Consider the following 26,140-nt stretch of genomic DNA (forward strand, 5'->3'; position numbering starts at 1 on the left):
AAATTTATTTCAATAATGATATTTATTAGATGTCTTATTTTTGCATAATTTTAAAAATTATTTACATGATTCGTAATTTTGTAAAAGATTTAAAATAGAATTATCGTAATAAACTATAAAACGAATCAAACAACAATATTAAATGAAACGATCTATGTACGGAGCAAAATTGCTCAATCATGATCGTATTTTGACAAGTTTATAGTGAATTGCAACACGAATGGCAAGAGAATTGTGTTTTAAAGCCGTTTCTATCTTACGTGTACGCGCGTCAAATTGCATCTTTGATTTACAAAACGTGTGTACAGTAATGGCACTTTGCACACTGGCATACGTCTCGCAATATTATTAAAAATCAATTGTTTTTTTTTCCGTTCAGACACTAACATCAGGACTACCACTCTTACAACATGACTTGAACAATAACGCGCAGAATTAAAAGTACGAATGTACAAAGAAGGTCTTGTAGACATTGATCTATCGATGTAAATTTTCTTTCCAAAACAACAAATTATCAACAATGTTTTATAACTTTTCAGTGAGATACAGACTTTTTGTAATATTCCACAGCAATGAACAGCCTGTCGCATAGATATAGGCATACAGATCGTATCCTATAAAAAGACTGAAACGCGCATCAGCATCATGCGCAGCGTGAACGTGTTTAGTGTAAAATTGAATAATTTGTTCCTAGAAATAACCAACGATAGCGAACAACAACATGGTCCCAAAAATCCTCATTAAGAGATCTCTTGAACATAAACCACGTATCAAAAATGAGGAGGTTTTGGTTCGATGTTTCAAGACGTATCAATAACGCGCGAGTCTAGCAAAAACTGCCGAACCTTATTCCAGAGGCCAACAGTCGTCAATTACAAAAATATTCTTTGTCCGTCCCGCGGATGCGCTGGAGACGAATATAAAAAAATATGGTTTTTAGAGAGCCGTGAGGCTGTTGTTTGTTTTCTTCCTGCCGTCAGCACCCGCTCTTGTTAAAAGTCATTGTCCCATCCGGATATGTCATCTGGTGGTGGTGGATCTGCATCCGGAGGATATTCATCAAAGTTTGTCGTATCCATAGGACTCACTACTTTTGGCATTATTGGCGGCTTCAAAGTCCTCGACCTCAAGCCTTCCCAATTGAAGCCATCGAACCATCTAAAAAATGAAAACGCATCGCGTTAAAATTGCTGGCCAACGACCAGCTAAAGGCACCAAGCTCACTTGTGCTTTTGAATCTCGCTGATTCCTCCTTTTTGGTAACCCAAACGCTCGGCAGGGTTGTCCCTGTAAGAATAACTTGATTGAGTTTTACTATCTGAGAGAGCATTGCCGCGGAAGGTTTACCTGCAGAGTTTCTTGATGAGAACGGTGGCGTTGCGCGTTATTATCCGAGGGAACTCGATCGCATCGATTCCTTTGAGGATGATATTGTACGTTTTCATCGGATCAGCCCCGGTGAACGGTGGCGTTCCAGTGAGCAGCTCGAACATTAGCACGCCCAACGACCAGTAGTCGGCACTTATGTCGTGACCTCTATTGAGAATCACTTCCGGCGCTACGTACTCCGGAGTGCCGCAGAACGTCCACGTCTTCCTTCCGTTATCCAGTCTCTTGGCAAAACCAAAGTCCACCAGCTTCACGTACCTGCGATCATTTGCTCGTTACTTTCTCGTTTCTCGAGTGCTATTTCGAGGCCTGTATTCAAAGGTCGACCATCCACGGCGCTCGGAGGTGGAAATAGCCGCGCGTGTTTACTTTGCGAGGAGCGAAAAGTGCGAGCGATAAATCACTTTAAAAATACTAGCAGCTGTCGATGCGCAGCGAGCGAGTCGCAGGCGAAACGCTCGAGGGACAAACGAGATTACGCGCCGGCCGGAACTTTAGTCCGTGAATGGAGAAAGCGGCATTTACCCTTGACTATCCAGCAGTAAATTCTCGGGCTTGAGATCCCTGTAGATGATGTTCCTCGAGTGCAAGTAGTCGAAGGCTTCGACGACGCAAGCCGTGTAAAATCTAGTGGTCGAGTCGTCGAAATATGCCTTGTCGCGCAGCACAGTCCACAGCTCGCCGCCCAAGCACGCCTCCATCAGCATGTAGAGGTACTTGCGATCCTTGAAGGTCTTGAACAGCTTGACGATGAAATCGCAGTCGGCCTCGCCCATTATCCGCTTCTCGGACATGATGTGCTGCTGCTGCCGGGTCTCCACGATCTGGGCCTTCTTCATTTGTTTGAGGGCAAACGAGCGGCTGTTGTCGCCGGCTATCTGCACGAGCTCGACGCGCCCGAACCCACCCACGCCCAGCGTCGCCAGCGAGCGCAGATCTTGCAGACGCAGCTCTCGGAACTCCTCGTTCAACCTGACACACGCACACGTGAATAGCGGTTATTATAGACCCTTATCTCGCGGAGACAAAGCCTCTCTCTTGCTGCTGATTTATGTCGAGAGAGGGAATTGTGACTGAGAGAAGGAAGAGCATGCAACACGCACACACAATGGACAAGTTACTTACTACTTCCGCTCGATCATTCGGAATTCGCACTATTCTCGTGTCAATTTCACAGTTTGTTAGTGTATGAATTGCACAGGCAAAATGAGAAAGACTATATGTAGGAAACAGATGAAGGTAGAAGCTGCTATGAAACACGCAACTGCATCTACGAGAGAAAGCGAATTCCAATAGGACTTACATTAGTTTTTTTAGCTTGGCTTTTACGTGCCCATCCTTTGGTTAGACATGAAACACAGTTAGTGTAGGCAGGTTAAGCGAGGATCTCGGCAAGTTTCTAGCGATGCATTATCAATGATTCGCGCGTGAAAGGGAAACTCAGCTGTTGCTTGGCATACCTTCTGCGTTCTATTAGTTCATCCTTGTAGCGCATTCGGATCTCGTCCAGCGAGGATATCAGCTGGTTGAAAGTTTCGCGATCGATCACCAAACAGCTCACTCCGTCCGGATCGTCCGCTATGATATTTGCCGTCCTCAGGTCGTCGCTGTTCCACAAAAACGGCTTACTCAAGGCTAGACAGACTTTTGGCATTATCATAAGGAAACAAAGAATAAATACCCTTGAAGAGCCTTCTCGCCGAAAAAGTCGCCCTTGTTCAAGGTCCTTATGTACTTTTCGTCCGTAGTGTCGGGTTGCTTGATGGTCACTTTCACCTGGCCTCGGCTAATGATGAAGAATGTATCTCCTCTCGCGCCTTGCCTGACAATATAGTCGCCATTGTTGTAGAAAGTCTGCAAACATTGTACTTGTTCTTTTATCATCACCAAAGTTGATTCTCGATAACGAGGCTACTGATATCGCTACTTTTTTTCCATTTTAACAATTCTTAATTTCGAACGGGAATGTTCATCACTCACCTCTTCCAATACGTCCGAAATTTTTATTAGAGTCTCCTCGGGTAAATCTTTGAAAATTGGAACGCTGAAAGACAATTCCTCGTTAGCGTTTTTTATAATATTCATGCTATACAAGCGGTTTGTAACAATTTGTACGCCTTGCATAGTTGAAATAACCTCAAGTAAAATATAAAGACAAAAAAAAAGAAAAGAATGTAAAAATCGTAACTCATGCAACATATTATACTATTTCATAAAATATTTATCAAGGCTAAACTAAAATTAAAAGAGTATGAAACTTGAAAGTCATCTATTTTTAAATCAAAGCTATTTTTTATATTTACTGGATTATATATACCAAAAGAAGTATTGCGCTGTCCTGATTAGTGTACGCATCAAAAGATGTGATAAACCAATATCAGATTAAAAAAAGGATTATGATTCAGTAATGAGAGTCGACAACGCGTTGAAAGTGGTTTACCTCTTGAGGAAATCGGTGTACTCGGCCTGTCTCGTTAGGCCAGTTCTCATCATGATGGTTTGGAAACACTGCCGGTCGATGGCCCATAGCTGGCAATCAGTTGCCGCGGTTATCGTGGCAGTTCTCTTGCAGTTATAAAGTATCGCCAGCTCGCCCAACACTTTACCGGGTGCCAGCGTGCTCAAGTATTTGCCGTCCCTCGACACCTCCACCTTTCCCTCTGCAAAGCAAGCATCAGCATTGTTTCAAACGTTGCTCTGCAATTGAGATCGACTTGCGCTCGTCGCTGGCGCATAATAAACACAGCGCAGCGACGAGAAACGACGGGCTGAGTTACAGTTTTGATCGACTGGCACATGCTCGCTAAGCGACCGCTTCTCCTAACTCCGAGCTATTTGCATGATTCTCGCTTCGTCGGGGAAAATTATAACCAGCTGCCTTTTACGCTCTCACTATTTTCAAGTTGGCTATGCTACGAGAGTAAGGCACGAAAAAGAACGAGGTTTACAGGTTGCTTGGATTGGTCAAACGATAAGCCGATTGTGGTAGATTACCGTCATTGTCGGCGCGGGTGTGAAATTTCCAATAGCCCGGACAAACGGAAAGGACTTTCCCCTGGAACACGAAAGCGCGAGCGTGTCAAAGCAATCGACAGGAATTGGCGAGCAGAGCCTAACGGTCAAGTGGGTCCTCGGAGTGCCAACCTTGGCCGTCCGGTTTCGCGCGAAGCGCGTGTACGTGCCACTTTTTGCGAGTTTTCGCGCTTCTTTGTCTGGCGTCGACGCCGCTGACAATGCTCGCTCGTGCGGGGCGGAGGCTCGCAGGAAGCCTCGGTGAAACTCGGCTTTCGCCGGCGCGCGCCTGCTTCTGCGCCTCTTTCTTACCGGCGGCGGTTCGGTTCGTTTGCTTCCTCGCGCGATCTCCGGGGCCTTGTGATCGGGGCCCGATCCGCGCGCGAAAAGCACCGGCGCGTTTTGGCCTGCTCGTAAAAAGCAGCGTTGCGCAAGCTTGGGGGCGCGAGAGATTCGCCGTCGGGACGTGGACTCTTTTTGCCAGCTCTGCTTGTCACCGCGACGCTGCTCCTCTCTCTCTCTCTCTCTCGTCTTTCGCCGAGCGAGCGAACCAGCGGCTAACTGGGTCAACCTGCGCGCGGCTACCTCGCGTCAGCTTATGTATATGGTACGCTTGGCCAAGGATTTACGTGTATGCTAATTCCGGCCTGCCTGTGCCAATGCCTCGATACGAACATTTTTCAATTTTCGGACTCGGCGTAGTCGAGCCCATCGCCACGCAAACATTCAGTTGTTATATCCGTCGAAGGGGCCCAATTATTTTAGACGCCTATCCTGGACGGTTGTCGCTCTGTCGCGTGTCGCCTGTGCTCGCACGTATTTCCGCACGTACGCCGCGAGAAAGCTCGTGATACGATGGCGACAAAAGAGAAAAGTGCAGAAAAATTAAAAAACCTGAGTCATTCGCTTTTTAAAGACCGTCTGCGTCGCCTCGAGAGACTACAATCTATACAAGTCGTTTCGAAAACCAGAACTGATATACACTATAGCTCGCTCGCTCGCTCGCACAATAGAATATACCGTGATGGCGTTGAACTCTCCGCGCACGAGCGAGTTACAGGCAGGCAAGCGGTTAGCAAAGTTGTTAAAAAAGCAGCTGTTGCAAACGACCGTTCGGGCTTGATTGTTTCGCGCGAAGCGATTTTTCCTTAAAGTTTCTCTCCTTCTCTCTACGTGCCGTTGTCATAAAAACTGGACAACCAACAAACGTTACGCGCTTCGCGTTGTCGCGCCGACAGCGCGCGAATCGTCCGACGAAAGCTCGCGCTCGGTTTCACGCCGACGGCGAAGCGAAATGCCATGCCCGCTCGCGGCGACAGAGACGGCAGTCGTTGGCTCTACCTCGTCGCGGGATCCGCGAAAATTCGATCGGTTCTGCTCTCGGCAGCTCGGAAATGTCACGCGCGGCACGTATCAAGGAAGAAAATAAGAAAACTCTTCCGTCGCGCAGGTGCGACGACGGAGCGGTACTTTTGCCGCGGCCACGAGCGCGCCGGGAAGATCGCGAGCGCTCTCTCCGCCCATTAATCCCATTTGCGAAGGAACAATTTCTCGGCGAGCGTTCGCAGTGGCCGCGAGAGAGGCAGGCGGCAGCTCGCGAGTAGCTTCCGGAGAGAAAGTACGAACGAGCCTGTTCCGCGGGTGCTGCCGATCGCTATTGGCGCTCCGAGGGGTTCGGAAGTCGAAGCGCTCGCCGCCGCGCGCTACGCAGCTCGCGCGTGTAGCAATATCCGCGATTGCTCTCCGCGTTGATCCTGAACTCAATTTCACTTTATGACACTTTTGCGCAACGGCGATCCGCGCGCACTCGTCATCGTCGTCTCCTCGCTTTGCCCTCTCACGCGCATCGCGCGCTGCGATTGCATTGTGTCGGCGCAAATATCCGTGCCGTTGTCCGCTCTCATGTAGATTTTCCACGCGCGAGCGTTCGCCGCCTATAAGTGCGAGCTGATTCGATCTGCCATGGCGACTACGCATACTTTTTCAGAGATTATTTCGTTGTAAATGGATCTGACAGCTCTAGCGAGCGCGACGTGTGATTACGGAATACTATTGAGTCTTTTCTCTTTTACTGTCGTCAAGTGGATCATCGGAGCGGTTTCCGTTTATATACTTTTACTTTGTTCTCCGAGACCCGTTTATCCAAACTTCGAATAATTTGGTAAACAACCACGGCTTCAATTAGGTTAACAATCTCTCTGCAAGCTAATGTTTTAATTATCGTCAGTTGCTTTCGACCAATTATATGCAGTGGGAAGGAGAAAAATTGCCTTATCATTGCGAGGTTCACCCAACGCCAGCAGCAAGCTGATTCAATTAAAATTGACAACAATCTTGAAAGTATACTTACGCGCAATTATTGAAGTGAGTTTTGTAATTGGCGAGGTGGTTAACTTTGAAACATTTACAAACGAACGACACCCGTTAAAGCGTGTTGTTTGTTTCAAAAATTATTATTATTATTCTTTTTCACCTACATTCGAAACTTTTTAACGATCATTATCGAACCTGTTTTTTTAAAGTGTCATTCACACGTCACAAGCGTTCCATGTCCAACGTAATGCATATTTATTAATATAAAAACAAATGATTTAATAGAGAGTTGCCTAGCGATAGCTATCTAAAAGCGATTTGGACCTGTCGACACGTCAGGTCTAGGAACAAAGACAACCACGCCAACTTTGCGCTGTTATACTTCGACGTGCCATCGTCTCGTTGCTTCCATTTTTTCCTCTCTCATTGCGCATGTGCATCCTTTATATCTTTAGAAGACGTTTTCTTTCGAACAGTACACTATGAAAGGAAAATGCCCACTCGATCGTGGCCCCCCACCCCCTCCCCACTCCGAAAAAAGCTTTCAAGTTGCCTGCTTCTCGCGAGATCGGTTGGAAAGTACAGCCTTGAAAGAAGAACAAGAACAGCAGGCGTGAAAGAGCAGTATACAAGCGCAATTACGAGAAGGCGACAAGGAGAGAGAGAGAGAGAGAGAGAGAGAGGATAAAGAGAAGTGCGTCACGTATGTTAGAACGACGGCACGTCGACGGTTGAGACAGATGGGGAAAGTGGCAGTTAACGGTGCATCCTCGCAAGGGTATGCACGTCACACTGCTTCGTGTCACCTCTCTCTCGCTCTCAGCCGGTAAGCATTTTGAACACGTGCTCGACATTCTCTCGCGCTGCGCCGTCGCGAACGGTTCTTCGTCTTGTCGGTTCGGCGAGGATTCGCTCGCGTGAGTCACACGCGCGACCGAGCGATGCCACGGTCTTCCGGCCGAAAGGACAGACTGCGGCGGAGGCCACCCGGTCCTGCGGCCCGACGAAACGCGCGCAGCGGTCACGCGAAACCGCGCGGCTCTCCCGATGCTAATTGCTGGCGCGAGAGAGAGAGAGAGAGAGAGAGAGAGAGAGAGAGAGAGAGAGAGAGAGAGAGAGACAGCGGGAACACGCGAAGGATGTACCTGGAGGCTGCTGAGGCCTTCGAGCGACGGCGCGCACCGGCTGCGGTGCCCCGGTGCGCCGGCGTCTCGCGTAGGTGTGCACCGGCACGATGAGCCGTGGCCTGGGTATGAGGAAGCTGCCGGACGCGGTCGAGCAGTGGTCGCGCTCGAGCCGCGAGGAGGCGTGCCCCTCGCTGTCCTCGCGCTCGTCGGCGGAGCCGCTGGCGCAACTGGCGCTGCTCGCCTCGCTGCAGTGGGAGCCGGAGGAACTGGAGCCCGTGGACACCGAGCGCAGCGGCTGCTCGGCGCCCGGGCGCGCCCGCGGCAGGCACTCGCCGCGGCCCGCGCCCGTCCAGTTGAGTCCGCACTCGCGCCAACTCGCCTCGTACAGCAGGTCCATGGCGCGCGCGCGGGCCGCCTCGGGCTCCGCCAGCAACTCCGGGTCGTCGAGGACCGCTCGGTCCGGGTAGCCGCGGACCTTCATCGCTCGCTCGCGTGTGTCGTGGGCCGCTCACATGGCGCCTCGCTGCCCGCGCGCCGACTGCCGGGGCGGGCGCCGAGGCGCGAGAGCCGCGCGAGAGCCGCGCGAGGCGGCTGCCCCCGCTCCCGACGCGGCCGCGGCTCTCCCGGAGAAAGGACAGCGGTTCTCAGCTGCTCGCTCGCCGCGGCGCCGCTCGCTTTGTGTCGGCTCGGCCTGCCCGCACCTCCGCCCGGAATCGCCACTTGCCGGCCAAGGTCGGCCGGCCGCCACGCGCCAGCACCCCGCCGAGCTGCGCCGTCGCCGCCGATTGTCTCGCGCGCCCGCCGCGACTCCCCTCGCTCGCCCGGCTCGAGATGCGCGGGTCTCTTTTTGCTCGCGGCCGACGCGGTGGCGAGCGGAGACGAGAGCGAGTTTGACGACTCGGTTCTCGTCGCCGCAGCTGCTGCCTGCCTGCTGCCTGCCTGTCACCCGCTGCGCCGTCGAGTCGAGGCTCGCGAGTGCGCGCGTGCTAAGCCCTCGAGCCCCGCAGTCTGCTCTACAGTGGAAGTCGAGCTTTGAGTGATTCCGAACTCGTGCGACACCTTCGTCTTCCTTGGCAGTTCGAGCTTGTTCCTTCAGTAAGAAACCATATGCCAATACCGGGCTCTTATTTTTTTATTTTTTTGCTCCCTTTTTCGCTTCATCCGCGTACGATAGAGTTATGCGCTGTTTTTTATTTCTTGAAATAAATGCAACTCTGGGAGGTTCTTTCACAGATCCGTTGCGCAAGCGAATTCGAGGCGCACATATATATACACGTATAACGGGAGGGAAGGCTCGTTATTATCATATGCTATTGTTATTAGTTGAGCCACAAAGAGAAAGTTGATTTATAGAACGCAATGGTTATTAGGGAAGAGCGATTATTTTAACGGTTTTCTCCTATAAATACAAGCCACCTCATCGTACAAAAGCCACTGCCTTTTGTATCGTCATTCCTGGTTTTTTTTTCTCGATCGTTGGTCCAATATTTACACGCTATTATCTCACTTCAGAACTTACTCTCTCGCCTTGGATTTGACAAAAAATTATTACATTCCAATTGTATAAGTAAACTGCGGTCGTTGAGAAACCGATACTGAATTTGATCATTGCGCTCCGCGACGCGCAACGACAGCTGCGAGGAAAAAAGGATTTGGTTGGTCGTAATAAAAATAGTACGCGCGCCCAATCGACCTCAAAGGAACTCGTCTGTTAGACAATTAGGCAAAACAAGTTTCGTGATACGAGCTTCGGAAAGAAGTGTTCGTTAAGAGGCATCAGACGCGTTAAATTGATAATGAAGCTGTCGAGCGAAAGGAAAATGGAACTCTTTGGAGAATGGCAGTAGAAGGTTTGCAAGTACAAATGAAAAAAGCTTTCGATCGGTTTGAAACAATGCAAGCACGATCGAAAATTTAGAATACGCCGATTCTCTCTCTCTCTCTCCCCGAGTTGTTTGCGATTTAACTTTCTCTTTTCGTCGACTTTCTTCGATTTCAACGCCCTCGGCCCTATGTACAACTGCTGGAACTTTGGCTCGCTGTTACGCAAGAAACTAGATTTTATTAAATCTTTTAGTTGGAATAATTGTCTGCATTTTTTCAACTGTCACCGCGAACAGCACGGAAAACTTACAAGGTAACTTTGCGCTTATAAACTTGGAAAGCTTAGGTAAGTACCGATTAAAGCATGTCTGTTATACAATTTGGAAGCTGATGACGGCAGTCATTATGCCATTCGTTAGCAAAATCGATCGTCACCTTATCGCATTAGAAAATTGCCGCGTTAGAGAATAAGTTACCGACACGGGCAAAGTAGATCTCTATAGTTTTTTCTTTGTATGTACATTTTTTCACTCCACAGCCGTTCGAGCCGATTACGTTTTCAATTGTTTAATAATAATAATACAGTTCACAGATACAAGTTTGTACGCTGTTATTCTTTGACGATACTGATTTTGAATTTGAAAAAAATGTATTCAGAATCTTCAAACATAACCGAGAACCAATCAGATCGAGTAAATAATCAACAAAAAGCATGACCACTGGCGTTTCATATCCGCTGACGGAAGCTTCATTCTCTTAGCCAACTTTTTCATGTTTTTCAGATAACGCGAATGCAATGATTGATTGAAAACGGCTACAACGTGAGTATGTACCACGAGATATCTATGATCGATTTTTCTAATCTACCAAAGAATAATCACTGTGCAAAAATTAACCAGAATCGCTGTTTTACTGCACATATTTTTATGAAATGGAGATAAGAGAGAATATTTAAATCAAATAAATTTGTTCAACATAGCATTGATCGATCCAATTCAATCACATTTTTTTCTGTTGGAAAATCTTATCTTATTTAAGTAGTGATGACACTGATTTCAAATTATCGGCCAAAGCTATTTTTATTTCAGACATACAAAATACATTTTTTACTACTTATTGTTGGGAATACAGCATGTGCCAGTTGCCTATCAATGAACTAACAAGATGGAAAAGTAAACCCAATTATTTGCCGATTCTCAGTCAATGATAAATAAGCCAAATAAATTGATATAAAGACCAAATTTATTCATCATGAACCGAAGAATGACAATCAGCATAGTAGGAAAAACCCATTGCAAAAAGGAGCAAATTCACTGCATCATGAAAAATTAAAGGAATAAAGCTCACCTTCCATGACAAAAACAATTGAGCCGACATCTCCTTCGCGAATAATGATAGAACCTGCGGGGAAAGTGACAGGATACATGCAGTCGACGATTTCTCGAATTTGCGTAAGTTCCAAGTTCTTCATGAAATCATTATCCAAAATAGCAGCTTTTATCAGTTCCCGTGACCTGAAATAAAAATAATTGAGTGTATTAATACCTCGCGTATGAACTGTTATTTTAAAACGATTATAACCAATACGTGTCTATTTTTGTACTCAAGAAGAAATATACATATGAAAGAGGATTACGAATGGATCGTTTTTTTACTCTATAATGTTGGTTATTGAATAAGTAAATCGACAAAAGCACTTAGTAAGTCAAAGTCCGACTCTTCTTCATTTCGAATGCAATTCCAGTGAGTCTTTCTAAACGTGAATTGCGTATCACTTGATCGAAAACGTAACATTATCATCCTATACCAAGATTATTGGAGTGAAATTACACGTACTTGTGCCATGGAAATCGGTATTTCTCAAGTAAGTCAAACAGTTAAGCAAGTGTTGTCTGAAAGCTTGAATACTTGCAGATACCAACTTGTGTTTGTAAAGAATTGTAATTCCATGATCAATTATGATATTTAATAACTTGACAACATTATAAAATATGTAGAATATCGTTCAATCGGTGCAGTAAAATATTCTAGAAGCGCGTTATTCCATTTCGACCGTAAACCTTTCTGCCGTTAACTTAGATAGCATTAACGAGTCAGCACGAGAGTCAACATAAAAATAGCGTGGATAAGCAATAAATAAAATTCTCTGTGATTACGTGTGGTATTACGTAGAGCATCGACGAACTATCATTAGAAATATGTTTTGATTTGACTTTTGAATGCGAGTATAACCTTCACCTCTTTCGACGATTTATTTTCTACGCGTTCGCTAACAATTTGAGAAACGTCGTTTTGTTATATGAATAAAACAAAATGCATTTTACTCGATAAGAAGAGACACAATGGCTCGGCATTGTAACTAAATTCATAGAGCTATTTTAAGGAGCGTAGATTAAACGGACGAATGAAGCATCGCAAATATTGTTGTCCGATTATGCGTCGCGATAAAAATGCAAGCATCATTCGATTGGCGATGTTGCGATCCTGCCAGCAGCTGTATATTTAAGACAAAATAGCCCAAACAAAGTGTCGAAACACGGGCGTCACGTTCATTGATAAGAATCGTGACGTGACGTGAAAGCACAAGTACCTGCCTCGAGTTACGAAACGCCCTCGGTATGATCTACACGCGTGCAAAGGTGTCACTCGTTCGAGCGTCCGCGACGACGTATCGCAGCGGTCACAGAGAAACATAGAAAGAAAGAATAGTCCTCTCGTGCACTGCACAACTAGCCGCGCGCGCTTGCCCCGCCATCGGCGTTCGACTTTTATACGACTGGAAACGACGATCCTTGACTACTCGCATCGGGCACGAAAGACTTTTTCCCAAGATAAAGAGGCCTGGGAATGGCGGGAGCGTCCGAAAAGTGCGCGTGCACGGATCAACTCTGCACTCACGCCACTCGATAATGACCGGCGTCATCGGAGATTTTTATAGAGCGGAGGTGCTCGGCGAGCATCGTGGCCGGGCTGCCGCCTGCACCACTTAGTTTCCAGGCGCCGGCTGGCAATCGGAAGCTCGTCGAATGGAAAGCACGCGCGCGATTTATTGGCCGCGCGTTGCGCTCTGAAGTTGAGCCCACCACGCCGAGGCAACGAACGATCGTTGAAAAGCAGAAAGAAAATGAGCGCGCGAACCTCTGAGGCTTGCTGACTTTGGGAATGGGGTTGGTGACGAGGCCGAGGGGCTCGGCCGAGATGGCCTGGCGCTTGAGCCGCTGGGCCGGATTGAGCGGGCCGCTCTTGCCATAGCCCAGCTCCACGATCTGCCGGAACTTGTCGATCTCGTTCTGCAGGTAGCGGATCGTGGCCTCGCGCTCCTCGAGCGCGCGCGCCAGCAGCTCGACCTGCTCGTCGCGGACGCGCAGTGCCTCGGTGCGCTCGTAGAGCAGCCTCTTCAGATCTCGCACGGAGTCCATCCTCGCGACAACCGCGAGCGTCGCACTCTCGGCACGCTACACTGGCATCGCTCTCGCTCGCGAGCGCGACGGCGACGATGCGTCACTGAAAGCCAGCGCTATGACTAGCCGCGGCTTTATCTGCGCCGCCTCGCTGCCGTGATTCGCCTTTCGAATTTTATCGAATCGAGAGCAGGTGGCGCGCGACGAGCGCCTTGCCAAAGAGCCGTCGACGAACTGCCGAGTCACGGCGCGCGCCGCGATAAGCCTGCCAAGGGTCCCCGAAGTCGCGAACGCGCTATTTTTAAGGCCACGCGCGCGCTAATCGAGGTGAAAGGACGCGCGCGGCTCTCCTGGCTGAGGCGGGACGCGTGGCCCGAGTCGGCGCGTCGACCACGTTGACGTCAAGACCGGCGGTGTTTTGCTTCGCGGCATCTCCGGCACACCCACGCCCGGACTCGGCCCCGCGTCCTTCGCGTATAGGTGAAGCCCGCGCAGGCCGCATTAAAACTTTCATACAAACAAATAAGCCCCCCGCGAGCGAGGGAAGCTTTCCGCGTCTATTTTTATGCGGCGCTCGACTGTTTACCCGGCAAACATTTCCCTATCATTAGCTATAATACGAGAGCCAGTTATCGCGATGCTGCTTGCGGATTGTGACGGAGGCTCGGACTTTATAGGCCGAGCGCCAATTGCTTCGGGAATTCCTTGCCTCGTCACGCGGATGAATGCTTCTGCTGGCGAGAAGCTTCGCAAATGCCAGCACGGAACGAGAGCACAGGCGCGCGAGATCGTCACGACTGGCAATGTTATTTGACCGTTTACGGCCAAGTAAATGACTTTGTACTTCTTTATTGAGAGCCTCGGCGAGTTATGAATCACGCAATGTCGGTATACCGCGTCGGCGCTCTTCTAGGTACAAATTAACTTGCCCGCGGAGCGAATCTTTCGGTCTCGAGGAATTTTCAAGGGCTCAATGTGTCCGGCCTGTTGCGCGGCTAAGCTACCGAAGCGAATTAAGATTGCATCTCTTCGATACCGAGAATCTGGAAAACGAGTTCTCGATTCCGTTTAAGAATTATACCCGCCTGCACATCACCAAAGGCTATGCGCGAATTTCGTCCGGTGCTCGCGTACAAAAAGCTTCGCTTACGTGCGACGTGTTGCACGCCAGTCCCACGCGTTCAAATTCAAACGCTCACACGTTTTTCCCGTTCGTAATAAATGCATCGAACACACTTCCAAACGTCTAACGGCGCTGGCAATGTCTTCATTCGGGACAGCGTCATTTTAACACGCTTCGATTCTCCATGCGAATTCCGTATCGAGCGAATCAAGTAATCTTCATTAATAATTAAACGTATTTTAATTTACGAGCATTCTTTCCGTTTTAGTTTATTTTTATGCCTGTTTCGTGCCAAAAATCTGCTATTCATTATTTATAACGCCATTAGAATACAACAACAATTGCTATCTGTCATTCCGGCAGGTACATTTTTACTTTCGTGAGGTCTAAATTTATTTCGAGCATTATTGAGAGTACGTTACACCTTGCGTGTATTTTTAAACCAAAGGTTTCATTTTGAAAACATCGATGTGTCATTTTAACTTTGAACGCGCTTCGGATATTATATTTTCACGCCGAAAGCATCGAAAAAACTAGGCGGTGAAGGAAGAAGAAATTCCAAGCTGTAAATGTATCCATGACTTATTCCACGTCGTACTTTGGGAAACCGAACGACCAATTAAACGCATCGTACAAACGCTCGAAATAAAATAAAAAGCCATGAGACCCCCATCGCGCGTTATTTAGCTCAAGGACTTTGGATACAAAAGTCGGAATACTTAACGGGATGGGAGACTTACGATTTCATTTATCTGAGGAAGCAAGTGCCATGCGCAATTAGCATTTCATTTAGATTCATTAGTTTAACCACTCGCACTTTCCGCTCTCTCAACGGCACGGTTTTCTCGTTGATTGCGGTTTCACAAAAATGAAGACATCGGAAAATATGCGTACTCTTATACACATAAGAAATAGTTCTCAAATCTAACGTATCTTACATTTGAGAAGAAACTAACGATTATTACCTATACGGCAAATTTACAAAATATTTTGTAAGCTTTGCATAAGCGTGGTATAAAATTATTACTTATTACAAAAATTTGAATGGTTACAAAGTGTGAACGTACATGCAACACATCGCGTCGGCTCGAATGGCTGTCGAATCATCGGGCTTACGAATGGCATTGCCTCAAAAGCGATGCGCGGGCGATAGTCGAGTATATTTATGCCGATCGATAGCAATGCTGGCACCACGAGGGATGTCGATATTACACGCCAGAGCGATACGGGTATCTTCTTATAATATCCTCATATACGAGTACATTGTAGTGAGAGTGTAGATGCAGCTTGAAGCACGAGATGGGAACAGATCAGAACGACGTAGCGTCTCGGAAACTACAGTTGTTTTCATTTGCAGTGTAAAATGAGAAATACTTTAAATCTACTATTCATTGTTCAAAACGTTGTCTGCAATATTCCGCCACTCGTAGCTTATAATGAAAGATCACCTGCACAATCAACTTTCTACAATTATCCACTGTAGAATGAGAATAGATGAGCTAAATTTCGTTAGTATTTTATCAGTTTGCATTGTAAATTTGAATTTGTTTGAGTGCTTGTAACGACTGTGTCCGCGCCAAGATCTTAGCAACGATAAACCAGCGCTAATCCAGCTTTTTCAATACTTTGCAAATAAATCTTGTAACTAATAGCGCGATCAGTGTAACTTGGTCACTTGGTTATTGGCTGCAAAGTATCAGGGCGAAAAATAAAGATTTGAAATGCTGTAATCCAATCGACGGCAAAGAGAGAGAGTTGACAGCAAGGATTAGAAGTGAAAAAGAGTGAAACGTCACGACGACGATGCGAGAAGCTGGCGATCCGTCCGCGCAGATAAGACAGAGAGCGCGCAGTGCAGAAGCGCTCGACCTTACCGAACAGGTGGTCGTCGTGAGCGGGTGAGCGGTCACGAGGGGGCGCCAGCGCGCAGCCAAGTCGTCGCTCGGCGCTCGCTCGGCGCGCACAAAGCGGTCCCCGTCGTCGCGCGCGCGTGCGTGCCGAGGGAGAGCGACGGCGGCGGGAGGAGGCGCACGTCGAGCTGCCGCGGAGCGCGCGAGGCGGCCGAGAGAGCGTGTGGCTTTAACTTTTTAAAATATCGCCGTTGGCCGTGACAGCGGCTAAAAATAGCCCGCGCGCCGAGGCAGATAAGCGCGGCGCGAGCGACGTTTCCACGGCGCGCGTCTCCTCGCCGTTTCCTCCCGCTCGCGCCCTCGTTTCCGAGAGAGCGCGCGAGCGCGCGACGCCCTGGACCGAGGGCAAGGGCCGAGGACGCGGCCGCGCAGCGAGCAGATAGAAGACGAGCAATTGCACGTGACGTCAGCCAGCGACTCGCCGTCTCGCGAGCGGCGCGAGCCGGCGAATAGAGAAAGGGACGAGCGGCTCCGCGCGCGCGCCCGTGGAATTCCCCGGCCTGCTGGTTCGCGTGCTATGTATAGCTCGAATGCGAGCGCGCGCAAGGTGTTTGTTTACCGAGCCGTTGCGCCGGGCCCGCGGAAAAAGACGGAGAATCAGCTGGCGGCCGCGGAGGCGAGCCAGCGCGACGGGGCCACGCCGCTGGGTTGCCGCTCGTCCGCGGGGCCGAAGCGTGCAGCGACAAACGCGGATCCACTTCTCGCAGAGGATCGTTCCACGGAGAGAGAGAGAGAGAGAGAGAGGGAAAACGCTTGCAGGTGTACTTTGCGAGAGTTGAAGGCTGCCCGCCGCCGCCGCCGCCGTCGCGCTAAACGATGCCAGAAATCGTCGCAAGATCGCGATCGCACGGGGCCCACGTAACGCGCGAGAGGCCAATTTTTTATTTGGAGCACCAGCCGCTCGCGGCGCAACGCAGCCGCGTTCTCGTCCCTGATACTGAGGCTGCCGCCGAGCGTATGGGAAGTGATTACGAAACGCTCTAGAAATCCGGATTTTAACTTAGGAAAGTTTTTCGGCCGAAGGCCTCCACCTGAACGTCGACTTGCGCTTTCGCCGATTGTCTTCTCTCTCTCTCTCTCTCTCTCTCTCTCGACTCGCTCTTCCAGCGCCGATTCAAATAGCCGAGCGCGCGCAGTGGCAGCACAGGCGTTTTCGATGTCTGCTTCGCGCTACGTCCTTAGAGGCATTATTCTAGAAAGTGCTTATCGCGTGCCCGGCGTTGCGTACGTCTGACGTACGGATCGCGGCAATAACTATTTACGTACGGTTCATTCACAGTAGCGCATACGCGAGCTATTTTGAAACGTAACGTGGCGTATTCTGGGATGCGTGATCACGATAATTGGAATAAGCAATGACGGCTTGGATGGTTTGAATGCGATTCTTCAGTTTCGTATCTTTGACGGCTAATGGTCGTTTTGCAATAAACTTATGTCCACGTCAAACACTGCACCAAGTCTATTCCAACTGCAACTGTATAACTTGAAAGAGCAAGCAAGCTCACCGAGAGAAAAATACTAAAATCGTAGAACGAGACCAGTACGATATTAAGATCGCGATAAAGACCGTGGTAAAAAGCGAGAAGTCTAGGAATGATAAGGATAATTAACTCGAGCGTAATTACACAACATGAAAACGAACGTAAAAATGAGTCAGAGTACAATAAGTACGAGTCGAACTTGGCGGTAAGAGCGCGATTAGAAGACGACGCGAGCAGTGCTGGAGCCAGCTCGACTTTGCCTCGTGGCATTGGAACGTGTGGGTAGCATCTCCAAGCTTAAATCACCCGGACAACGTCATGCCTGCTCGCAAGCACGCGGACGAACTTAGTAGGTACACGACAACTCTCGCGCGAATCTTTCATCGCACGCGAACTTACGCGAGTTTCTCTGACCGTTGTTGAGTATCAGACTAAGCCTTCGTACAGGTAGTGTTCCGGAAGATGAGCATAGCAATAAGCATCAGCATCGTTAGATTTTAAATGCCAGCCTGAAATGACCGTCCAGCAAAGTGATCCTAGGGTTTACCGATTTGTTAGCTAAAGGTCACGACAATTTTATCATCGTATGACAGATTCCAATAACACATTGTGGATTGGTGTAAAGTGACAGGCCGCCGAAACTTGTCGACGGGGAATACAAGGATTACGCATAATTAAATATTTAAAATATATTGTTTAAAAAAGCTTTTAGAATCGTCGCGCATCTCCCGATTTGCCTCTAGTGTACTCTTCCGCAAGCTCGCCCGCCGAGCGATACGCGAGTGCACCAGCCGTAGCAGTATCCACCACTCGATCGTCAAAAAATCTTGCGTGAACGGACTCGGCGACTCCTGCAGTTTGTTTCTCGAGAAAATTGAGCATGTTGCAAGCGAAACTCGCTCGGTGTCGAACGACTAAGCTACGAGATTGCGATCATCTATTACATCGTGTACTGATGCTTACTGGAAAACCAGCCGTTACCGGCGTTATAACGCGTTGTCAAATTGGTTATTTATGCGCCTTGGCCGAGCCGAGCGGGAGTACGATGGACTGGCCTTTATACTATACCACGCTGCAAACATACGTCTCATACCATATCCGCGGGCTTGGTTCGCACTTTTATTCTCTTGGCGTGACGCTTAATAAATAAATAATTGGCAACTAGCTGCAGTTGCGTCTTTGCATTGCCTAGCTACTGTACTAGCCTAATTGCCGATTTACGCCTCGCGTGGTAAGCCACGAATACGAATGGATGAGCGGCCAATACAGTTGCCTAGTAGGTAGCCATCCACTTCGCTACGTCCTGGGCTGCATTGGGCTGCATATACGACCGGGGAGGCTCCTCACGCGTACGCCACCTATTCGCCGATTGAGTGCTCTCTACATACGTGTAAACTCGGACACTGTCCTCTGAGACATCAATGTTTATGCACACCTAAATAAGCTTGTAGCTTCGTGAGACGAGCGTTGAGAAGCAGGCGCGGCGCTATGCGTACCAAGTACGAAAACCACGAGAAACCTAAGTAGCCGAACGATCATTAGCCGTCAAAGATACGAAATTAAAGAATCGCATAGAAATTATTACTTATTTCAATGATCGTCATTACGCGTCCCAGAATATACGCCACCTTACGTTTCAAAATAGCTCGCGTATGTGCCACTGCGGACGAATCATTACTCGGCTTCTCCAGCCCGCGTTAATAATTCATCGAAAAATTACGCTTATCATTCATTCAGATACGATCGCTCATTATCCCGAATTCACATTGATTTTCAATTGGAAAACGTCGGGATCGATTAGCGCCATTTCCATGCTGTAATAATATTTGTCGACTCGTCAGATCGCTTGAATATTCAAAAACGAATTCCCCGAAATATTGAGAAATTATCAATTGACTCAATACGGCTCTCCGCTGTTTTTTATCTATGATATTAAAAATAGAGCTGATAATTTAGTTCGTCTCTAAGAAAAATCATCATATCAATAGGCACTCTGCTATATCTGTCGCTAATGACCGATCGACAAGGTCTTTTGATCGCTTGATAACAATATTTCACGAGCGTTCGTTGCAGCGCGTGAAAAACCATTCGAATGTTTCACTGAGCGGCGAAGGCGCGCAAATTAGCGTTATTGAACGAAATTGATCATAGTCGTCTGCTTACGCTGCGTTTCTGCAAAAAATAAAAAAGGCTCGCCGCGGCGTTTTAATGTTTTCATACCTCGCGAGAGCTAAAATTAACTCGCAGCAACAAGTGGGAAAGCGCATAAATTCAATGAGTTTATTTTTACAATCAGCTCATAAGTACGTGGAAAGATTTCAAAATGACGAGATTGAGCAATGCGATTCCGGACAAAAAAAATTACAAAGCATAGCTGGAAATATACAAAACGATCGGCGATGCATGCTTGCGAATAGATCTATACGTCGCATTGCGATGAACCAATTTCAGGTGTTTTTTACGGTAACAAGAAGAAAAAATTATTCGATTTGCCAGCGAGTCGAACGCTACGATTATACCCTAGCGGAACTGCTATTGAATTAACAATCCGAAAATAAAAACGTTCGATCGAGACGCTTCTTTTGTTACAGTACAATAGCCGCGGCATTTCAGACATGTGCATTTGGCAAATTACAAATGCTTGATTTTAATCTCCATCTGAATGCGAGTTGAATGAAAAAATTGTAAGCAGCACGCGTAGAAAGAGAGAAAGGATGACAAATTTGCAATGACTTTCAAGCGACGATTTTAAAAGTTGAAAGGAGAAAAAAAAATTACGATAAGCGTTTGATTCATCGGTTGCGAACTGCATCGGGTGATGTAATTGGCGCTAGCGAGAATAAAAGAAAAGAAAATAAAAAAAGAAGAGAAGCGCGCACGCGTTCGAGTACGGAAAATGGAATGGAGCGCGAGTCGCCGATGGAAGAGGCGTGAAAATCGGCGCGAAAGATCGCTGCGAGTATTGTTCGCGTTCTCGTTTTCGGCGCGAGGCGATGACTCGCAGTAAAACGGACGTCGCGTCGGACTTTAGGGTCGCGGCCAGAAATAGCTGAATTTACACGCGACGCCACCGCCGGGAAGTGCATGCCACCGCTTCTGTTGCTGCCGCGCAGCAGCGATAACGTCATAAACAAACACACTGTCCGCTCACAAAAACCAAGCGGCCGATTCTCGTCGACGAAAACCGGTTTATTCCTATAATAGAATACGTTTCGCACGCGTGCAAACTTTTTCTCTCTCCCTCTCTCTCTCTCTCTCTCTCTCTCTCTCTCTCTCTCTCTCTGCCGATTGCAAATTAAAATGCCGATCTGCGCTTAGTTCATTGTTTCTTATTTGTTTGCGTTCCGCGCCTTCGCGCATGCAACTGACGGTTCTTTATATCGTGTTTACGTTTATTTTCGTGCGCGGAGTCGACTTCCAAAAGTATTTTTTTCCTCCTCGATATGTATTTTTATTCTTGATATCAAAGTTTTTTCCTCTCTCTCTTTCTCTCTCTTGAGTGGGTCAATTGGCAGTGATAAATCGCATGAAAGGTGCTTGGCTGCGGCGTTCGCCTCGTTGCGCTGTTTGAAATTGACGGGGCTATAGAATCCCGAGGCTTAGATATTCTACCGTCAGCGCGATCCGAGAGGCGCCGAAACACCAGCGCTCACGCCGCCGTAACAAGGTTTAACGGATTTGATACGTCGCGCGGGGTCGCCGCCGTCTTATTTCGTGCAAACGCCTATTCTAACGCTTGCTTGCCCTCTGACGACGCGTGCGCGCGAGGCACACGTCAATTGACCAAGGCCATTTTTCTCAATAATATTACCATCGAGCTTACAATTCCGGACAATGTTCTCGCTCGTAGACAAGCGAATCAGCATAGGTATTTTCGAAATAGCACTTTTATTTTTCCGCTCTTTGTTCGCCAAAAATACTGCATCGGTGGCATCTCCGCGCAGCTCTGCGACAAGCGAACCCGCCGTAATTTAGATCAGTCAATTACGTAATTAGCACGAGCGACAATTATTGGAAGTGCGTATTCTTTGCCTAGCTGCTTCACGGATAATCTTTGTCGAACTCGTTAGTACATAACTGTTCGCGCGTGTCGAAGAAAGAACAATTTTCGTTTCTCCTCCTCTCGCAAAAACATACGCACATGGTCGGCGAACGGGGCTATACGCGAACGCCTGTTTTTATTTGCTAATTATTACCATTAGATTATTACCACGAGTCAGTGCTCGCCTGTATAAATATTACCAATAAGTTGAGCAAATACTGTGCGGGTAGAAATCGTTTGAGCGCGCGGTATCTCACGATTAATAACAACTGTTGGCAGGGCTCGGTATGTGATCCAATTTTAAGAAGATAAGCGACGTACTCGCGAATGCTGATTCATCAGTGTTCAAAATTCGAAACTTTTGTCACGCTTTCTTTCAGCGATACATTGCAAATAAGACTCCACATGCCATTCTTTAACAGCAAATTTTTCTTTTCTTTTTTTTCAATTCGACAGTGTCAGATGCAGAGCGTCTTTATCGAGCAGAAAAACGTTGTTAAACGTTACTATAGGTCCAGTCTACGACTTTATCATGCGCAAAATTTAAAAAAATTAGACAATAATCCAATGAAAAATTATCGATGTTCATAAGTTTGGTATTTCTGAAGTTTTGTGGTACGTATGTTATAAAGTGCCACTGTGAGCACAAATATTGCAAATACAAGCAGGCCAAAGTTATACGTAGCAGTTTTAGTCAGATATCGCGGTGTGAAAAAGTCTTTCGCTTGAATACTCTCGAATGAAAAAAAAAAAAAAATAACTCGGTTTTTAAATAATTGTAATTTGTTTGAAGGATCGCTGTAATTCTTGTTAATCTGAATATTAACGTAGTGTAAAATAGAAAGTTGACTAGTCGATTGACAAAAAATTACTACGAATGAGTGAAATGAAATCCATCTACGACTAACGAACTATTCAGCGGTCAAAAGTTCAGAAGACAGAAACTCAAAGAAAGATTTACTTAGAGCAGACAGCGATAGCATAAATTATCTTTGACCGTGGAATCTAAAAATAGAACAAAATTTCACGACGGTTCTTCTATTATACTGGAAAATAGAAATTTTGGTCTAAGAATCAGCGGCAATAGCACGATGTCTCGTGTAATGTTATATTGTTCAAAGAGACAACCTCGAAAAATTGACATTCATTTTGATATCCATTTTTCAACTCCAACTCTTTTTCAATGATTCAATCAACCGAAAAGAAGAAAATAATTAATTCTTTTACGATTGAAAACTCGTGCACATGCCAATCTCAAACGTAAGATGTACGAATTGACATTATACCGAGCAACAAGGTTATTGGTCACACACAAATTTCGTCATCTATAGATGACTTTATGCGTGTTTATTTTACAATGTAGAATGCAATGAAAAGACAAAAAACAAATAAATACAGCAAACGGTGAAATAGTTGGAAGTAACGCGACGCTGCTAATTAAAGAGCCGCGAGATATTATTTGCAGTCCGTAAGCATGTTGGCAGAAGTACCTTCTCCGAGCTGATAATGTGCCAAGATGATCTGCCAAAGCCAGCTTGGATTTATGACTAATATGACTTTAATGCTGTCGCTGAGTGTGCGAAGCTCCGGAAGATCGGCACTCACGTTTCTTAGTTACTCGCATGCACGACGGCTGCAATGGAAGAAGTGTCGATTGCAGCGCTCATCAGATAAGCTCGCGCACAATGACGGCGTAAATGCGAACGGTAAACGTTTGCCCGTTCGACACATTTGACAAAATCACGGCGAACCATTTCACCCCCACGTTTTCCGTCGCATCTTTCCGCCAATAATTTCGTAGCAGTTTGCCTTTGATGGTCTGTATTGGTATGGCTGCACTCGAACGCGACAGGTCCCGTTAGGTGATCGATATTTTAATCTAATTAGAACAAGAGGATCGATAAGAAGATTTGATCGATTGCGCAACGTCACCCCAACATTGTTAGTTTGTTCAATGTGCATTCACTTTTGCACCGAGTTTGGCGCGAAAAAGGCTCGGTGTATCGCGAAAAACGGAGCTTTTTTGCGAACGCATCGCAATTACGATCGACAAACAAGATAGATAAACGCCGCGAGAGCTCCTTGTGAAGTTTACTTATCTTGAATTTCTATTATTCAAATAGTTGGCGATGCGGCTAAAAATAGACGCTTCTCCTTCGGAGCTCGCAAATGTCGCCGGGGAAATTGATTCGCACCGCGAACGTGGAAAATTAAGCGCAATTACGGCGTGATTGAGATCTTGGAAGCGGCGAACAAAAGCGAGAATGATTTATCAAAAATAATGACACGCTGTCCCTCCGGCCGATCTCGCGCGCTCCCGCTCCTCCCCTCGGTGCGCCGAAACGAGTCTTTATCGACGAAATTGCAGCCGCTTGCGGAATACCGCGGAGCGACTGTCCGTCGAGAACGAGAGAAAAGTCTACTGACGGCGTCGGCGGCGTCGGCGGCGTCGACGAGTTCGCTGAAGCTGCTTCCGGCCACGGGAGACTTGTGTCGGCGCGCGCGCGCGTCTGCGCCACTCTTGTTCGACCCTTGCGCCCAATGACGCGCAATTTGGGATGACAAGATAACAAAGCCGCAGCAGCAGATGCTCGCGAAATTCGTCGATTCTTATCGCGCTTGTCGCGTGCAATTGAGTAGCGATTAAAAGCCACCGAAAAGAGATCGTCGTCGGTGGCCGCGGAGCGATCGCGTGACGAGGCGCGACGCGCAGGGTGCGAAAGCTGAGCAAGCTGCGGAGCTCGTAGCGCTGCCGAGCAGACGTCGAAATTCGAGCCATTCATCAATGAAAGTCGGTCAGGCGTGAGCATTGATAATGGCAATAGAGCGGCTCCGATTTGCGCATCATATCCGCGCGATTGCTCCAAGGCGGCACTGCGCGCGCGCGTTCACCGAGAAACGGTCGGGCAGCCGCGAGGAGCGGCGCACGTGGTCGCGCGGACAGACGCCAGTCGTACCTGTCGCTCTTGTCGACCTGCACGAGCGGGGCGAGCTCCTGCCTGGGCGGCTCGGCCGAGATGCCCTGCGCGCGATGCTTCCTCGGGCGCAGCTTCGTGGGCGCGAGGGGCGACTTGAAGGGCAGCACGCTCAGAAACTTGTCGAGGTGGCTGCGCAGCTCTACGATCTCGGCGTCGCGCTGACGCAGCTGGGCATCCAGCTCGGCGATGCGCTCGTCCCTGAGCCGCAGCAGCTCCTGCAGCTCGGCAACCCCGCCTTGCTGCTGCTGTTGCTGCTGCTGCTGCTGCTGCTGAGCCATCACCAGTTGCTGCTGCATGGCCTGGGCGTGCTGCTGCTGCTGCTGCTGCTGCTGCTGCTGCTGCTCCTCGTCCTCGTCGGCGAGCCGCTGCTGCGGCGACGAGAAGCACAACGAGTCGAAGCACACGCGCATAGACACGCAGGCGTCGCTGATCAGCCGGCACTCGGGCCCGTCCATCCGCACTTCGGCGCGAGCTGCTGCACTGGCGGACGGGTGCGTGTGCGCGTCGGCGGCGAGGGGAGGGGGCCCGAGTCGCTGCTGCTCGCTGTCGTCGTGCACGCGCACTCACACGCGCGCTGCCGCGAGAGATGCTGCCTGGCTGAGTGGGCGAACCGACCGAGCACTGCCTGCACACTAGCTGGCCGCACTACGCGACACTGCTGCGCGACCGCGGCTCCGCGCGCCTCTTATGTGTGTGTGTGCGCGCGCGCGCGCGCGCGCCCGCGTGCGTGTATGCATGCCCCGAGCAGCGCGCGGCGGCGAGCCGAGCGCCAGAAACCCGCCAGACGACCGCTCCACGCAACCGACCAGCAGCGCACACTTGTTTTTCCTTTCCGGCCGCGCGGCCCACGTGCCCACTGCCCGTGCCACCACGCTCCCGCGGACGACCCCCCCCCCCCCCCGCTTGCCATGCCGCGATAGAGTGGCGGGGAGGCAGCCGAGCCAACTTCACTCGCTATAAGCCAGTCGCCGATTTGCCGATGCGATCGAGCAGACGACGTTTCTCAATCATCCTTCGGCTTGCTTTTTCAAAACCATTTTGGAAGCATCCGTTATCGGAGTACCTGTAACGACCCTTAGCGTCCTTACAGAGAGCCCGATCCTTTTAATATTTCGGCATTGTTTCGGTTTGCTTCGACGTACTTATGAATAATTCAACGCGCTATATCATTATTGCGAGTGTTCGCGCCAAGTCAACTAATTTCATTGTTCAACGTCGCAGTTTCCCGAAATTAATTTGCCAACTACCCGATGTGCTTGACGCTTCAATAGACCTTTTTCACAGCGCAACAACTGGGAAGAAGAGTGGTGGTCAAAGTTTGCATTGAGTCTTATGGGAACCGGTACAATAAAATCTGTTAAAAGGAATTTCGATATTAATTTCAATAATTTTGTGACAAATAAAAGGTTTATTTATTATAAAACTATAACAAGAATAAATAATAGTAGGTTCAATATAATAATGAATAAAAAGTCATTAATCCATTGTAAATGTAGATTAGTTTTTTTATACGAGACATTAATTCAAACAATTTGTTGGA

At 48.2% G+C, this 26,140-nt stretch overlaps 1 protein-coding gene across 1 annotated transcript; it reads right to left on the reverse strand.

Moving 5' to 3' along the window:
* On the reverse strand, nt 1–25,368 carry LOC131673383 (cGMP-dependent protein kinase, isozyme 2 forms cD4/T1/T3A/T3B). The gene is made up of 10 exons (XM_058951315.1): nt 24,580–25,368; nt 11,013–11,179; nt 3,830–4,049; nt 3,370–3,433; nt 3,071–3,243; nt 2,850–2,996; nt 1,915–2,361; nt 1,348–1,647; nt 1,225–1,287; nt 1–1,158 (listed from the first exon to the last, which is right to left on the reverse strand). The coding sequence occupies exons 1-10, from the start codon at nt 25,053–25,055 to the stop codon at nt 993–995; spliced, it is 2,223 nt and encodes a 740-aa protein (XP_058807298.1). The 5' UTR covers nt 25,056–25,368; the 3' UTR covers nt 1–992.
* Nucleotides 25,369–26,140: the final 772 nt, after the last annotated feature.

This window comes from Phymastichus coffea, unplaced genomic scaffold, assembly GCF_024137745.1.
Source record: "Phymastichus coffea isolate CEN01 unplaced genomic scaffold, Cenicafe_Pcof_1.1 PCOF00174, whole genome shotgun sequence".
Taxonomy (NCBI): domain Eukaryota; kingdom Metazoa; phylum Arthropoda; class Insecta; order Hymenoptera; family Eulophidae; genus Phymastichus; species Phymastichus coffea.

What these genes read in the sequence shown, in the direction of transcription:
- LOC131673383 (XM_058951315.1), bottom strand. Translation starts at nt 25,055, where the DNA reads ATGGACGGGCCCGAGTGCCGGCTGATCAGCGACGCCTGCGTGTCTATG. An exon ending in GGCGAGAAGGCTCTTCAAGG is followed by an intron (nt 2,997 to 3,070) that starts GTATTTATTCTT and finishes TTTGTGGAACAG; the next exon opens with CGACGACCTGAGGACGGCAA. An exon ending in AGCGAGATTCAAAAGCACAA is followed by an intron (nt 1,159 to 1,224) that starts GTGAGCTTGGTG and finishes TTCATTTTTTAG; the next exon opens with ATGGTTCGATGGCTTCAATT.